At 49.1% G+C, this 16,494-nt stretch overlaps 1 protein-coding gene across 1 annotated transcript in view; it reads left to right on the top strand.

The window, feature by feature from the left end:
- SMARCA5 (SNF2 related chromatin remodeling ATPase 5) overlaps positions 1-16,494 on the top strand; it is a 122,484-nt gene that overhangs the window by 69,148 nt on the left and 36,842 nt on the right. The window contains exon 14 of the mRNA XM_075348146.1: positions 5,091-5,223. Within this exon, the coding sequence (XP_075204261.1) occupies positions 5,091-5,223 (133 nt within the window). The remainder of the gene's footprint in view (positions 1-5,090; positions 5,224-16,494) is intronic.

Below are 16,494 nucleotides of genomic sequence, written 5' to 3'. Positions count from 1 at the left end.
TCACCAGGGCGGCACTCGCAGTCGTCAAGCCTTCCAGGAAGTACGGCGAATTCTGCAGTGGGTGGAAGCCACAGCATCCACCATCTCCGCAGTTCACAGAGCTCTGGCGGCGGATGCATAAGTACAGGATTGGTCGCAGTTTCAACTGCCTTATGTGTTTTCCTCCTCTGGCGATGCTACCCAGAGTATTACGCAAGATCGGGTCCAACTGCCGCCGCGCCATTCTCGTCGCTCCAGACTGGCCAAGGCGGTCGTGGTAACCGGATCTGTGGCATCTCACGGTGGGTCAACCGTGGGCCCTTCCAGACCGCACAGACTTGCTGTCGCAAGGGCCGTTTTTCCATCTGAATTCTGCGGCCCTCAACCTGACTGTGTGGCCATTGAGTCCTGGCTCCTAGCATGGTCAGGGTTATCTCAGGATGTCATTGCCACTATGAGACAAGCCAGGAAACCGACGTCCGCCAAGATCTATTACAGGACTTGGCGGATATTCTTGTCCTGGTGCTTTGTGAATGGGTTTACTCCCTGGCCTTTTGCCTTACCCATTTTTCTTTCCTTCCTTCAATCTGGAATGGACAAAGGTTTGTCACTAAGCTCTCTCAAGGGACAAGTATCGGCGCTCTCAGTATTTTTTTTAAAGGCGCCTGGCCAGGCTCCCGCAGGTCCGCACGTTCCTGCAAGGAGTATGCCACATAGTCCCACCTTACAAGCGCCCACTAGAGCCCTGGGACCTTTACAGGGTGCTAACGGCTCTTCAGAAACCACCTTTCGAGCCGCTGCGGGATGTCTCCTTATCACGTCTTTCGCAGAAGGTGGCATTTCTAGTGGCAGTTACATCACTCCGAAGAGTGTCGGATCTTGCAGCGCTGTCATGCAAAGCCCCCTTCCTGGTTTTTCACCAGGATAAGGTGGTTCTGCGTCCTGTTCCGGAATTTCTCCCTAAGGTGGTATCTCCTTTTCATCCAATCAGGATATCACCTTACCTTCTTTTTGCCCTAATCCAATTCACCGATGTGAAAAGGATTTGCACTCATTAGATCTAGTGAGAGCACTCCGGTACTACGTGTCTCGCACAGCGCCCCTGCGCCGTTCAGATGCACTCTTTGTACTTGTCGCCGGTCAGCGTAAGGGTTCGCAGGCTTCCAAGTCAACCTTGGCTCGGTGGATCAAGGAACCGATTCTTGAAGCTTACCGTTCTTCGGGGCTTCCGCTTCCTTCGGGGCTGAAAGCCCATTCTACCAGAGCCGTGGGTGCGTCCTGGGCATTGCGGCACCGGGCGACGGCTCAGCAGCTGTGTCAGGCAGCTACCTGGTCTAGCCTGCACACTTTCACAAAACATTATCAGGTGCATACCTATGCTTCGGCAGATGCCAGTCTAGGTAGGCGAGTCCTTCAGGCGGCGGTTGCCCACCTGTAAGAGGGGGTCGTTTTCGGCTCTTTTTATCGAGGTATTCTTTTACCCACCCAGGGACTGCTTTTGGACGTCCCAATTGTCTGGGTCTCCCAATGGAGCGACAAAGAAGGGAATTTTGTTTACTTACCGTAAATTCCTTTTATTCTAGCTCCAATTGGGAGACCCAGCACCCGCCCCTGTTCCCTTTGGGCTTGTTGTTCAATTGTTTCTTTGGTTTCAGTTCTCCGAACATCCTTCGGATTGAATTTACCTTAGACCAATTTATAAGTTTCCTCCTTCCTGCTCTTGCACCAAAACTGAGGAGCCCGTGAGGCATGGGAGGGTGTATAGGCAGAGGGGAGGGGTTACACTTTTCAGTGTAATACTTTGTGTGGCCTCCGGAGGCAGAAGCTATACACCCAATTGTCTGGGTCTCCCAATTGGAGCTAGAAGAAAAGGAATTTACGGTAAGTAAACAAAATTCCCTTCTTTCATTTAACCCTTTTGGATGTATGGTATTCAAAGTCCAGATCCAGCGACTTTCACACTGGGCCAGTTTTTTGGCCACATTCCCTCCACGAATATTCATAGGAACATGATCAATGCCACGGACTTTCAATTGTGTTGAATCACACTGGTGGAATTTTCGGAAATGTCTCGGAATCGTCTTAAGTGACTCAATATCGTCCTCCTTTTCCGCCGCTATAATGTCACGGATATGTTCTCTTACACGTACTTTCAGGGCACGTGTAGTCAAACCCACATAAATTTTCCCACAAGGGCAGGTGGCGTGGTAATTACAGCTGTTGTAGTGCATGTAATATGATGTGTAATGGTATGTCATCTGCCCATTCTAATTTGGGAAAGATGTGGCACGCTCAATGTTAGGGCAGGCCACGCATCTCCCACAGGGAAAACAGCCCCAATTAGGTCGTGTCTTGAGGTCAAAAATTGGCTTTTTTGTAGATTGATAGTGGCTAAAGACCAGCATATCCCTTAAATTCTTGCTCCTCCTAGCTGTGACACTAGGATTTGGTGAAAGATTATGGCTAAGGGATGAATCTGAACATAGGATTGGCCAGAATTTCTCTATACTTTTCCTCATCGCATTCCATTGTGAGTGGAACGTTGTAATGACCCTGACTTGCTCTTTTTTCTGTTTGTCCTGTTTGGTATACAGTAGGGTTTGTCTATTATTGTTGCCTGCTCTAATGCAGGCTGTGTTGATGTTCTTCCTACTGTAACCCCGTTCAAGAAATCTCTTCTTCATAAGATCCGCCTGTTTCCAATAATCTGAATCAGTGGAGCAAACTCTCCTTAGGCGTAAAAATTGTCCCACAGGAATCCCTCTGAACATCTGTGGAGGGTGTGAGGAAGTCGCATGTAACAAAGAGTTCACCGCCGTATCCTTCCTAAACATATCTGTTTGGATTTGGTTTTTCTGATCTCTTTATTACAACATCCAAAAAATCAATTTTCTTCATGTCGTATTTATATGTAAAACGGAGATTTTATCGGTTTACATTCAAAACGTCAAAAAAGGTCCTTAACTCCTCAACACTTCCCCTCCAGATGATGAAAATATCATCAATGTACCGGGCCCAAAATATGACCCGGTCCATTGATGAATCACCATCCGAGAGGAACAGCTCCCTCTCCCACAGCCCCAGGAAAAGATTTGCATACGATGGGGCACAGGCCGCCCCCATCGCTGTTCCCTGGAGCTGCAGGTAGAAAGCGTTATTGAAGGTGAAAAAATTATGCGTTAAGGTGAAGTCCAACAATTCCAACAAAAAAATCAGTAAAGCCAGTCTCCATGTTACTCATTTCTAAATAGAAAGAGGTGGCCTTGATTCCATCTTGGTGACGGATGGAGGTATAAAGTGCCTCTACATCGCAAGTCACCAAGAGCATGTCATCTTCAATATAAACCTGATCCAATTTTTTCAAAAGATCTGAAGTATCTTGAAGATATGATGGTAAACTCTCAACAGATTTTTTAAGATGATAATTGATGAACTGGCATGCATTTTCCAAAAGACCACCAACACCAGATACAATTGGCCTACCTGGAGGATTTTCTTGATTTTTGTGTATTTTTGGTAAAAAATACAAGGTAGGTACAGTTGGGTTGGAAACATTTAAGGCCTCTGATAATTTCTTGGTAATCTGTCCTGATGATACGTCCTTCTCCAAAATGTTTGTCAGAATACTCCTGTAGGAATTTAAAGGGTTAAAGGTCAATTTCTTATAGCATTGTCCATCTCTTAGTTGCCTATATGCTTCTGTCTCATACATTTTCTGTGACCAAAGGACCACATTACCTCCTTTATCTGAAGGTTTAAATAGGACTCCCGGGATTTTTTTCAGGCGGTTCAGACTCCGCCTCTCTTCTGGGGATAAATTATCTCTATAGATATTTCTAGAGATTTTACCAAGATCTTCCGAGACCAGTTTCACAAAGAGGTCTTGTCCAGCATTAGAAAAATGCTCAAGTGAATCCCAAAATAGTAACCACTAAAATGTCATTTTGCAACAAATGGCTTTAACACCGCTCTGTTGACAACTACATAACTCACAAAAATGGAGCCACACATTTTACTGACCTGAACACTGTTGGCAAAAAATTTTTTTGTTTATTTTTTATAATTAAATCCACAATGTGCTGTACAAGCTAAACCCCCTTAAACTGGTGAATTTGAAGGGTTTTTTTTGCAATTTATCCACAGTTGGAAGTTTATTTTCCAGTACATTATACGCTAAAATGAAAGGTGTCGTTCAAAATGACAACTCGTCCTGCAAAAACCAAACTCTCCTATGGCTATAGTGAACAGTTTAAAGGGATTACAGATGGAAATTCAATGATATGTAACAGGCCACTCAATATAGCATTATAAAAATAGAAAGGACTGAGTTTCTTATGGCCATACATAATAATGAAGAAATAGTGCACCCAATAATATGTATAAATATTTATTGTAAACAGTAATCATACAAATAGGGGCACGGTCATAAGAATAAATTATAAAAATATGGCAGTGATTGGAATACAGAGAATCAGAGATATCCCATCCAGGGACCTCAACAGCACATATATCATAAAGTGTCTAAGCTGCACAGTACAAAGGGTTAATACAAAAGTAGAATCCTACAAGGTATATCAAGGAAAGAATCCATTCCCTGTGTACAAGTTAAAACAAGTGCTTACCCATATTAGAGGCTAGTGCAGTCGCCGTATCAACGGTCCGGTGAGAAAGAGAGGGAAGCCCCGACGCGTTTCGCTAGAGTGCTTCCTCAGGGGGCAGGTGTCATAGGTGTCTCCTATGGCTATGTGGACAGAAATTAAATTAAGTGATGGTTATCAGTAGAAGGGGACGAAAAATGAATAATTAGCTGCAGTGGAAAGAAGGTGAAAGCTGTTAGTATAACATTTGTCATCCAGTTTTCTGAAAACATAGGTGAAATTTAAAATAATGGAGTAAAAAAGATGTAGGTCGTACGGACGCCAAATGGTGCAAAAATAAAATCTTATAGAAAACCGGGCTTCATGCAGCTGTCTATTTTAAAAAAAGCTCTATCGTTCAGAATATGGCACCTGGAGCCAATCCCTCACCCCAAGTCGCTGATGGGTTACCTATATAGTGATTCCTTCTGTGAGAATATGCTTAATATATGTCTTTCTCATCACATTTTTTAGGATCGAGCTCACAGAATTGGACAAACGAAAACTGTGCGAGTGTTCAGATACATAATGGATAACACGGTGGAAGAACGGATTGTGGAGCGGGCAGAGATGAAGCTACGTTTGGACTCCATAGTTATTCAACAAGGTATGTCTCTTGTAAAAGACTGGTAGTCTCTTATCTAATCGCCTTATCTAAACTTCATTGTTTGCGACTTGATGGCAGCCTGACAGCCGATCCACAGGCAGCATGTATCACACACTGGCAGTATGATTTCAGCTGTATAATGCTGGGGCACGGTAGTATTTCAGAGAGAAACCTAGTATAAAAGTTGCTAAAGTTTGCCCGTTGTCAGTGATTGACAGGTCTCCCGACTTGCACTTGTAGGGCGAGGGTTGTCCCTCCAGAGCAGCGGCATTTCAGTTACACATACCTGGCTGAAATCATACGGCCGCTTGGACCGGGCAGCATGTAATGGCTGTCAGGTTCACTTTTAACCCTGCGAGTTTTATACACGAGAAATGGTATTTCTCTGACACCTCATTGGGGGACACAGGACCATGGGTGTTATGCTGCCTATCCATAGGAGGACACTAAGTAGATGCAAAAGCATAGCTCCTCCTCTGCAGTATACACCCCCTGGCCGGGCCAGGCAACCTCAGTTTTAGCTTAGTGTCTGTAGGAGGCACTTCCTTTCAAGGTTTATTTTTTGAGGGCGACTGTTTCCTTTTGGGACCGATCTCCCACTACCATCAACAGGCAGGAACGTGGAGTGTTGCCTCCACGTACCCCCTCCTGCGACGCTGGATCCTGGGCTGGACGACGGGTTCCACAGACACCGATTTTTCAAACCCCAGGGTAGAGGCCTGTGCCCCTATAGCCCAATTCCTCAGCCCCTCTTTGCAGGCTCTGAGTTGAATATGGCACCGGTGTGACCGGACACAGCAAGCTGACTCTGCTATTTTCACTGCCTGGACTGAAGCAGTGTTTTAAGGTGAGATCCCCCCCTGACTGGTTTCCCAGACAAAGGGAGAAAAGACGCTGCAGTGAAGGCTCCCAGGACATTTACAGTATTTATTATGAGCAAGTCCCTAGCTAAATGCAAGGAGGAGAGCCCCAAGGATCCTGCACACACAGTGTTAACTTTTCTCTAGCTTGCTGGCTGGAGGAGGGGGGACGTCACTCCTGTTTTCAGAAAGTCCTGCAAATAGTTTCCCGGTGGCAAGGGGAGGGCCCAGGGCTCAAGGACTCACGCTGTTTATGTGCTCTGTTTATTTGCTGTAGCAGAAAAGCCGGCTGATAACCACCAGTGACAAGCTGTGTGCTGACTGGAGGGAGAGGGAGGAAAACTATCAGAAGCTCCCTTCCCGCCGTTTTTTACTACCCACAGCAGGGGGGGGCACACTGACTTCATCTTCGCGCTCCTTTAGCGCTAAGCGCCCCCCCCCCCCTTCCCCCCCGGCGGCCGAGATAAGCCCCCCCTCCCTTCCCCCAGCAAAGCGTGCGTAGATCTCCATAGAGCTTAATCCTTCTTGAGGACAGGGCCATCGGCTGATTTCTGGGGAGGTGCTTGCTTCACTTGTAGCTCTGCTGAGCATTGCTCCCCCTCCTGGCATAGTCCTATTAGGAACATGCAGAATTCTAAGGGCACTAAGAGTGCTAAGGCCCACATAGTCTATTATTCAGCCTGCACTGCCTGCGACACTGAGCTATCACGTAAACACACCTCTTCTTTCTGTGAGTCCTGTGCCCCTATAGCCCCCCCCAAGAACCCCCTGCCACCACCGCCGCAACCGTCAGCCCAGAGCCTAGGGCTCCCAGCCCACCGGAATGGGCACAGTTTTTATCCCAATCCATGGAAAAACTGTCACAGAACCTGGTGCTGGCTATGCAATGTCGTCCTCCACACCCTTCTGGGTCCCTGGACGGAACGCAGCCTGAGGATACCCCTATGGAGGATCCTTCTGAGGTAATCCGGGCACATGCTTCACCGGTTGCAGGGATCAGGAAAAGAGCACACGGCCGGGTGTCTCCAGCGGGCTCTCCCTCGGGAGCACACAGGGCAGGCTCTCACACGCTCCACGGCTTCTGAAGAGCTGGAGGAGGGAGGATTCCTTGGTTTCAGCCTCCCCAGATGATCAAACTGCAATAGACTCCCTTATAGCAGCAATCAACCAAACTCTGCATGTGGAGGATCCCCCATCCACTACCACTGACCATGCGGTCTCCTTTAAGAGAGCAAGGAAACCCCAAAAGGTTTTCGCTGATCACCCAGAGTTTCAGGATATCATCACAAAGCAAACGGAGAAGCCTGACAGGCCCTTCTGTAACCGAAAACTCATGGAGTCCCAGTACCCTTTTGCCTCACCTGTCCCTAAGGGCTGGGCCAATCCGCCCTCGGTCGACCCAAGCCCCCCCGTCTCCAGCCTTACCACAAAGACGCTCCTGTCTTTACCCGATGGTTCCTCCATCAAGGACCCGACAGACAGATAGGTGGAGCACCTCGCCCGCTCTGCTTTTGAGGCTGTGGGTTCCTCCCTCTCGCCCTCCTTTGCCGCTGAGTGGGTCGCAAAGGCGATCTCAGTCTAGGCAGAATCCCTTACACTTCGCTTGAGGAATCACAGTTCACTCATACCTTCACAGAGGTAACAGCTCAAATTGCTGCTGCGGCGGAGTACCTCATGCACGCCTCCATAGACGCTGCTACCTGCGCAACGTTTGCCGCCTCAAATACCATAGCCATTCGTAGAGCTCTCTGGCTCAGACAATGGCGAGCGGACTCTGCCTCCAAGAAGTCTCTCACGGGCCTCCCCTTTTTTTCCAGACCGATTGTTTGGCGAACGTCTGGACAAGCTCATTTCTGACGCCACGGGAGGAAAGAATACCTCCCTCCCCCAGCTGAAGTCCAGGACGTCCTTCACCAGACGTCCACAGTCCTCGTTCCGCTCCTTTCGGAACTCATTTGGTTGGTCGACATCCCGTGCTGTCCCCGCCACCAGCCGCGGACCACGCAGGGACCGACCTTCCAGCTCTCCCCAAAACCCACTTCGTCAATGCAGCCTAGACCGAAACAGTCCAGGACTAGGGAGACACGGCCACGACGTTTCCCCCCCCCCCCCCCCCATGACTCATTCGGTGCCCCGGAAGACACACTCATTGAAGGAGGTCGACTGCGGCTCTTTCATCACATCTGGGCTTCCGCCTCAGACGACAAATGGGTGCGAGACCTTGTGTCTTCCGGATACCACATAGAATTTCGGACCCGACCCCCGAGTCGGGTCTTTCTCTCAAACCCCCCAAAGACTCAAACGACGCACAGCTTTTTTCTTTATCGTTCCTTTGGGAGACCCAGACCATGGGTGTTTAGCTTCTGCCTCTGGAGGAAACACAAAGTACTACACTAAAAAGTGTAGCTCCTCCCTCTGAGCTTATACACCCCCTGGTAGCCAGTCCTAGCCAGTTTATTGCTTTGTGTCAGGAGGCATACATCCACACATGCATTCTCATCTGATTTGTTTGACTTTTGGAAAGAGTTTGAAGAAAAGCGGGTCCATGTCTGGACTCCCGGCATGTCCCTTCTCACCCCACTGTGTCGGCGGTGTTGTTAAGGTTGATTTACAAGGCTGCAGCCTTACATGCCGCGCTCCTTCACCATCCCTTCTGGGCTCTGGCTTGAAGTGGGAGCCAGCACGGTCTCCATGCCTGGCAGGAGTCCGGTTTCCATCCACAACCCCTTGAGGATTCTGTTGGACCGGAGCACTCATCCCCAGGGACATGGCCCTGCGTCTCAGCAGCTAAGTACCTGAGACGTTTATGTTGGGGGTCCCGGTTCTTTATTGTAAGGGGAGAGTATGCTGTATGTGATTGTTTTAACTTTTCCGGCGGGTTCTCTAGCTTTTGCCTGAGAACCGCGCCGATGGTGCCTGCTTGTCGGCCTCGCCGCTTAAATTTAGGCCCCGGCTTCGCCGGAGGCCTAGTTTCATTTTCCTGCCCTCGCATGTCACTCATGCAGAGGGACAGGTTCGGCTCCTCCCGGCGGCCGTTCTACACAGGGGAGGGACACTCCCCACTGCTGGGGCGTCCCTCCTTCCCTGCAGGTCTCTATAGCCCTCCAGTTCCCGCTCTTTTATAGGAACGCCCTCTTCTCAGGCAGAGTTCACTCTGCTCTGGGACATCCTGCATTCTGCATCTCTGCTGAGGTGCTGCGACTGGGGGACCGGGCTTCGGGATCTGGATGGCACACAACACCGCGCTCAGCGGTCTGGTAAGCCTCAGCCGGTCTCCGGTTGTGGACCTCTGTATATTCTCCCTGGGGTTCATTCTCTGCAAAGCCCACACTCCAGCAGCATGTCTCACACAAGGAGCAAGGCTCCAAAGCCTTATTCTGCATGCACTGCATGTAAGCTCCTGCTGCCTGAGCCGAGCACCTATCCACATTGTGATGTCTGCTCTAACTTGGCGGTGCCACAGCCTGGAGTCTCACCCCCAGTGGTCTCTCAGGCTGCTGCTGCACCTGTGATTGAACCCCCGGCCTGAGTAGAGTCCTTTTCTAGGTCCATATCCCAGTCATTTGCTGAGTCCATGGGGCTTTTGTCCAGGACTTTGATGAATATGCATCAGCCCCCCTCACAGGGTGCCTCTAATACTCTTGACAGAGGACTCCTATGCTCTGACCTCCGTCCATCGGAGCTCACGGAGGATTCATCATCTGATCCCAGACCCCGTCCTTCTAAAAGAAGGCGCAGGGTTTCCTCCCCCTCCCCATCCCACGGCTCTGTCTCAAGAGCTGACTCTCAAGATGAGGAGGCTGCCCTCACTGGGGGCTCGGAGGCTATGTATCCCATCGATTTCTCTGAGGGTGACTCAGATCTTAGTGATTTGATTGCTTCTATTAATTCTATGCTGGATCTCAATCCGCCAGTGTCAGAGGAGCAACTCTTTGGCAGAAAAACATCAGTTTACCTCGCCTAAGAGAGTGAAGAGTGTGTTCTTTAATCACTCCAGTTTTCAGACCGCTGTGACCAAACCCAGGGCCTGCCCTGACAAACGCTTTCCAAAGCGTGGTTCTGATGACCGGTTTCCATTTCCACCTGAGGTGGTCAAGGAGTGGTCTCACTCCCCAAAGGTAGACCCTCCGGTGTCTAGGCTCTCAGCCCGGACCGTTGTGTCGGTGGCTGACTGCACCTCACTTAAGGATTCCACTGACCGTCAGATTGACCTTCTGACCAAATCTGTGTATGAAGCTGCGGGGGCCACGTTTTCCCCGACTTTTGCAGCAGTGTGGGCTCTCAAAGCCATCTCTGCTTCTCTAGAGGAGATGCATTCCCTCACCAAGGAATCTATGCCTGAGATGGTTACCTTAACTGCTCAGGCTTCAGCCTTTTCATCCTATGCCATGTTTGCCATGCTAGAGGCTGCTCACCGCACTGCGGTAGCTTCAGCTAATTCTCTTGTTATCCGCAGGATTTTGTGGCTTCGAGAGTGGAAGGCAGATGCTTCTTCCAAGAAGTACCTTGCTGGGCTCCCTTTTGCTGGGTCCCGGCTGTTAGAACAGCTGGATGAAATTATAAAGGAAGCTACTGGCGGGAAGAGTACTTCCATGCCACAAACCAAAACCAGGAAACCCGCCCAGGGTAGGACTCAATCGAGGTTTCGTTCCTTTCGTTCCTCCAACTGCTCATCCTCTAAGCCTTCCGCCTCGTCCGCTAACTCAGCCAAGGATCAGAAATCCAACTGGTGCCCTAAAGCGCGTCCGCAGAAGACCGCAGGAGGTTCTGCCACTAAGGCAGCTTCCTCATGACTCTCTGCCCGCTCCAGCCACGTCCTTAGTCGGTGGCAGGCTCTCCCATTTTGGCGACGCTTGGTTAATGCAAGTCTCCGATCAGTGGCTGAGAGACATCATATCTCACGGCTACAGGATAGAATTCTCTTCCAGCCCTCCAAACAGATTTTCTTTGTCGCTGCATTGGGAGACCCAGACAATTGGGTGTATAGCTTCTGCCTCTGGAGGCCACACAAAGTATTACACTTTAAAAAGTGTAACCCCTCCCCTCTGCCTATACACCCTCCCGTGGACCACGGGCTCCTCAGTTTTATGCTTTGTGTGGAAGAAGGCACACATCCACTCATGAATTCTCAGACTTATTTATGTCGGTTGGAAGAAAAGAGGACCCCCACGGGGTCCCCGGCATGTTCCCTTCTCACCCCACTATGTCGGCGGTGTTGTTAAGGTTGAGGTACCCATTGCGGGTACAGAGGCTGGAGCCACATGCCGTCTCCTTCACCATCCCTTAGCGGCTCTGGGAGAAGTGGGATCCTGAGCGGTCTTCCATTTGCTGGGACCGTGCTCCATCCGCAGCCCCTGAGGGAACCTGCCGGACCGGAGCCTCTTCAACCCCAGGGACCGGGCCCTGCAACTTAAAGGTACTCTGTATCCCTGTCGGGGATCGTACAGAGAGCGCACCTTCTTCCCGGGAGCCGCGGTAGTTTTAAAACTAAGGAGGCCGGTGGACTTCCGCGCCGACCGTGCCTGCTTGTCGGGCGCGGCCTCAAATTTAGTCCCTGGCTTCATCGCGGCCTAGTCGCAAAAATCCCGCCCCCGGGCCTGCCTGTCAGGGGTAAGGGCGGGTTCTCCGGCATGACGCCGGATGTGAGGGCTGGAGCATCCTGCATGTCTTCCTCCCCCCTCACTGACCACTGTGGGGACCCCAGATTCCCGCTCTTGGCTGGCGCCGCCCTCGGCTCCACTCCTCCCCTGAGAGCTCCGGCGGCCATTTTCTGGCATTCTGCCGGTGGATGCTTCTCGGTGAACAGCTCAGCAGCTCCGGGGGATCCAAGGCAGGGAATCTGGAGGACACACTCCGCTCGTTAGCAGTCGGTAAGCCACACCGGTCACCCGGTGCTGGCCCCCCCGGGGTGCTGGTATAGATATATATTTTTTATTATGTATGTATGTATGTATGTATGTATGTATGTGTATGTATGTATGTGTATGTATATGTGTATATATATATATATATATATATATATATATGTATGTATATATATGTATGTATGTATATATATATGTGTATATATGTATGTATGTGTATGTATGTATGTATGTATGTATGTATGTATGTATATATATGTATATGTATATATGTATATATGTATATATGTATATATGTATGTATATGTATATATATGTATATATGTATATGTATGTATATGTATATATATGTATATATGTATATGTATGTATATATATGTATGTATATATGTATATGTATATGTGTGTGTATATATATATATATATATATATATAATGTGTGTATATATATATAATATATGTATATATATATAATATATGTATGTGTATATATATATATATATATATATATATATATATGTATATATGTATATATGTATGTGTATATATATGTATATATGTATATATGTATGTGTATATATATGTATATATGTATATATGTATATATGTATGTGTATATATATATATTATATATATGTGTGTATATATATATATTATATTATATATATGTGTGTATATATATATTATATTATATATATGTGTGTATATATATATTATATTATATATATGTGTATATATATATATATTATATTATATATATGTGTGTATATATATATTATATTATATTATATATATGTGTATATATATATATATATTATATTATATATATGTGTATATATATATATTATATTATATTATATATATGTGTATATATATATATATATTATATTATATATATGTGTATATATATATTATATTATATATATGTGTATATATATATATATTATATTATATATATGTGTATATATATATATTATATTATATTATATATATGTGTATATATATATATTATATTATATATATGTGTATATATTATATTATATTATATTATATTATATTATTATATATATATGTGTATATATTATATATATATGTGTATATATTATATATATATGTGTATATATTATATTATATTATATTTATTCTATTGTATAAATATATATGTATCTGTTCGGTCAGTCCGTATACCTTGGTCCCTATATACCCTCAGTTGGTCACTCTCCTAGGAGACAACAGCATGTCGTCCACAAGGAGCAAAACTGCTAAGGCACAGGTTTTTTTCGCGGCCTGTACCTCTTGTGGGGCCATGTTGCCTGCGGGATCCACGTACCCTCACTGTGAGCAGTGTTCGACTCCTGCCACGCTTGCTCAGCCAGAGCCTCGGGCACTGGTGGGCCCCTCGGCTCAGGTAGACCCCCCTGCTCCCCCTGAACATGCAGGGACAGAGTCACAGGGGTTGGCCTCTTTTGCTGAGAAACTCTGTCCCTTTCTCAGTCTTTGGACAAATGGTCTGCTAGGCTCCTGGAGGCATTGCAATCCAGACCGGACCCTTCACAGGCCCCGGTTCCTGTTAGCTTGTCTCCTCCAGGCCCCTCTCGGTCCGCGCCGCAGCGCGCTCCCAGGTTGGCCCCTAGGTCTCAGGCGGAGGACTCCTGCCCGGACCGCAGTCCCAGACCGGCAAAGCGGTCTCGCTGGGACTCTTCCCCGTCTTCCTCACGCTGCTCGGAGGACTCTCAGGAAGACGAGGCGGATGTGGGAGCTCAGGGCTCTGACCCTGACTTCGCCCTTAACCTTGATACACCTGAGGGGGATGCCTTAGTAAATGATCTTATCTCATCCATCAACCAGGTGTTGGATCTCTCTCCCCCGCCTCCTCCAGTGGAGGAGTCGGCTTCTCAGCAGGAGAAACACCAGTTTCGGTTCCCCAAGCGTACGCGAAATACGTTTTTTGATCACTTTAACTTCAGGGATGCTGTCCAGAAGCCCAGGGCGGTCCCGGACAAGCGCTTTGCTAAACGGCATACTGACACGCGTTATCCCTTTCCATCTGAAGTTGTTAAGGGCTGGTCTCACTCTCCCAAGGTGGATCCGCCAGTCTCCAAATTGGCTGCTAGATCCGTTGTGTCTGTTGCAGATGGCTCATCCCTGAAGGATGCCACTGACAGAGCTCTTGGTGAAGTCCATCTATGAGGCCACGGGCGCGTCTTTCGCCCCGGCCTTTGCCGCTGTGTGGGCTCTCCAAGCGATCTCTGCTTGTCTGGCTGAGATTAATGCTGTCACACGGAATTCTGCTCCGCATGTTTCGTCTTTGACTTCCCAGGCATCTGCCTTTTCGTCCTACGCCATGAACGCCGTCCTGGACTCCGCTAGCCGGACGGCTGTAGCATCCGCTAACTCCGTGGCAGTCCGCAGGGCCATGTGGCTGCGCGAATGGAAAGCAGACTCTGCTTCCAAAAGGTTCTTAACTGGTCTACCTTTTGCTGGCGACCGTTTATTTGGCGAACGATTGGATGAGATTATTAAGGAATCCAAGGGAAAGGAATCCTCCTTACCCCAGTCCAGACCTAAGAAGCCTCCGCAACGAAAAATACAATCAAGGTTTCGGTCCTTTCGTCCCTCCGCCAAGCCACAATCCTCCTCGTCCAACAGGCCGGAGAAAGGCCAGAGGAACTCCTATGCGTGGCGGTCCAAGTCACGCCCCCAAAAGGCCGCAGGAGGCACTGCCTCCAAGACGGCCTCCTCATGACTCTCAGCCTCCCCTAGCCGCATCCTCGGTCGGTGGCAGGCTCTTCCGCTTTGGAGACGCCTGGTGGCCACACGTTCAAGACCGATGGGTGAGAGACATTCTGTCTCAGGGTTACAGGATAGAGTTCAGCTCACGTCCTGCGGCTCGTTTCTTCAGAACCTCCCCGCCCCCCGCTCAGGCCGATGCACTTTTTCAGGCAGTGGACGCTCTGAAGTCAGAAGGTGTTGTGATCCCCGTTCCCCCTCAGGAACGTCGTCGCGGCTTTTACTCCAACTTGTTCGTAGTGCCCAAAAAGGACGGGTCATTCCGTCCCGTTCTGGACCTCAAGCTACTCAACAGACATGTGAGAACCAGACGGTTTCGGATGGAATCTCTCCGTTCAGTCATCGCCTCGTTGTCACAAGGAGACTTCCTGGCATCGATCGACATCAAGGATGCTTATCTCCATGTGCCGATCGCACCCGAACATCAACGTTTCCTGCGTGTCGCCATCGGGGACGAACACCTCCAGTTCGTCGCATTGCCCTTCGGCCTGGCGACAGCCCCACGGGTTTTCACCAAAGTCATGGCATCCGTCGTGGCGGTCCTACACTCTCAGGGCCACTCGGTGATCCCCTACTTGGACGATCTCCTAGTCAGGGCCCCTTCTCGGGTGGCGTGTCAACAAAGCCTTACCGTCGCTCTGGCGACTCTCCAGCAGTTCGGGTGGATCATCAACTTCCCGAAATCCAAGTTGACACCAACCCAATCACTGACTTACCTTAGGATGGAGTTTCACACACAGCCAGCTTTAGTCAAGCTACCGCGGGACAAACAGCTTTCTCTGCAGGCAGGGGTGCAATCACTTCTTCGGAGTCAGTCACACCCCTTAAGGCGCCTCATGCACTTCCTGGGGAAGATGGTGGCAGCTATGGAGGCAGTGCCGTTTGCACAATTTCATCTACGGCCGCTCCAATGGGATATTCTCCGCAAATGGGACAAGAGTGCGGCTTCCCTCGACAAGAACGTCTCTTTCCCTCGCGACCAAAACATCACTTCAGTGGTGGCTCCTACCCACATCTCTGTTGGGAGGAAGATCATTCCTACCCCCAACCTGGGCTGTGGTCACCACGGACGCGAGCCTGTCAGGTTGGGGAGCGGTTTTTCTCCACCACAGGGCTCAAGGAACCTGGACTCCGACAGAATCGTCCCTTCAGATCAATATTCTGGAGATAAGGGCAGTATATCTAGCCCTATTGGCTTTCCATCGGTGGCTGGAGGGCAGGCAGATCCGAATCCAGTCGGACAACGCCACTGCCGTCGCCTACATCAATCACCAAGGCGGCACTGGCAGTCGTCTGGCCTTCCAGGAAGTCCGGTGGATTCTGCAGTGGGTGGAAGACACAGGCTCCACCATCTCCGCAGTTCACATCCCGGGCGTAGAAAACTGGGAAGCAGATTTTCTCAGTCAGGGCATGAACGCGGGGGAATGGTCTCTTCACCCAGACGTGTTTCGGGAGATCTGTCGCCGCTGGGGAACGCCGGACGTCGATCTCATGGCGTCACGGCACAACAACAAGCTCCCGGCCTTCATGGCACGGTCTCAGGATCACAGAGCTCTGGCGGCGGACGCGTTAGTGCAGGATTGGTCGCAGTTCCAACTGCCGTATGTGTTTGCCCCTCTGGCAATGCTGCCCAGAGTACTACGCAAGATCAGGTCCGACTGCCGTCACGCCATTCTCGTCGCTCCAGACTGGCCGAGGCGGTCGTGGTATCCGGATCTGTGGCATCTCACGGTGGGTCAACCGTGGACACTTCCAGA

This window comes from Anomaloglossus baeobatrachus, chromosome 1, assembly GCF_048569485.1.
Source record: "Anomaloglossus baeobatrachus isolate aAnoBae1 chromosome 1, aAnoBae1.hap1, whole genome shotgun sequence".
NCBI classification, from domain to species: Eukaryota; Metazoa; Chordata; class Amphibia; order Anura; family Aromobatidae; genus Anomaloglossus; species Anomaloglossus baeobatrachus.
This window is presented reverse-complemented; position numbering and strand designations above follow the sequence as displayed.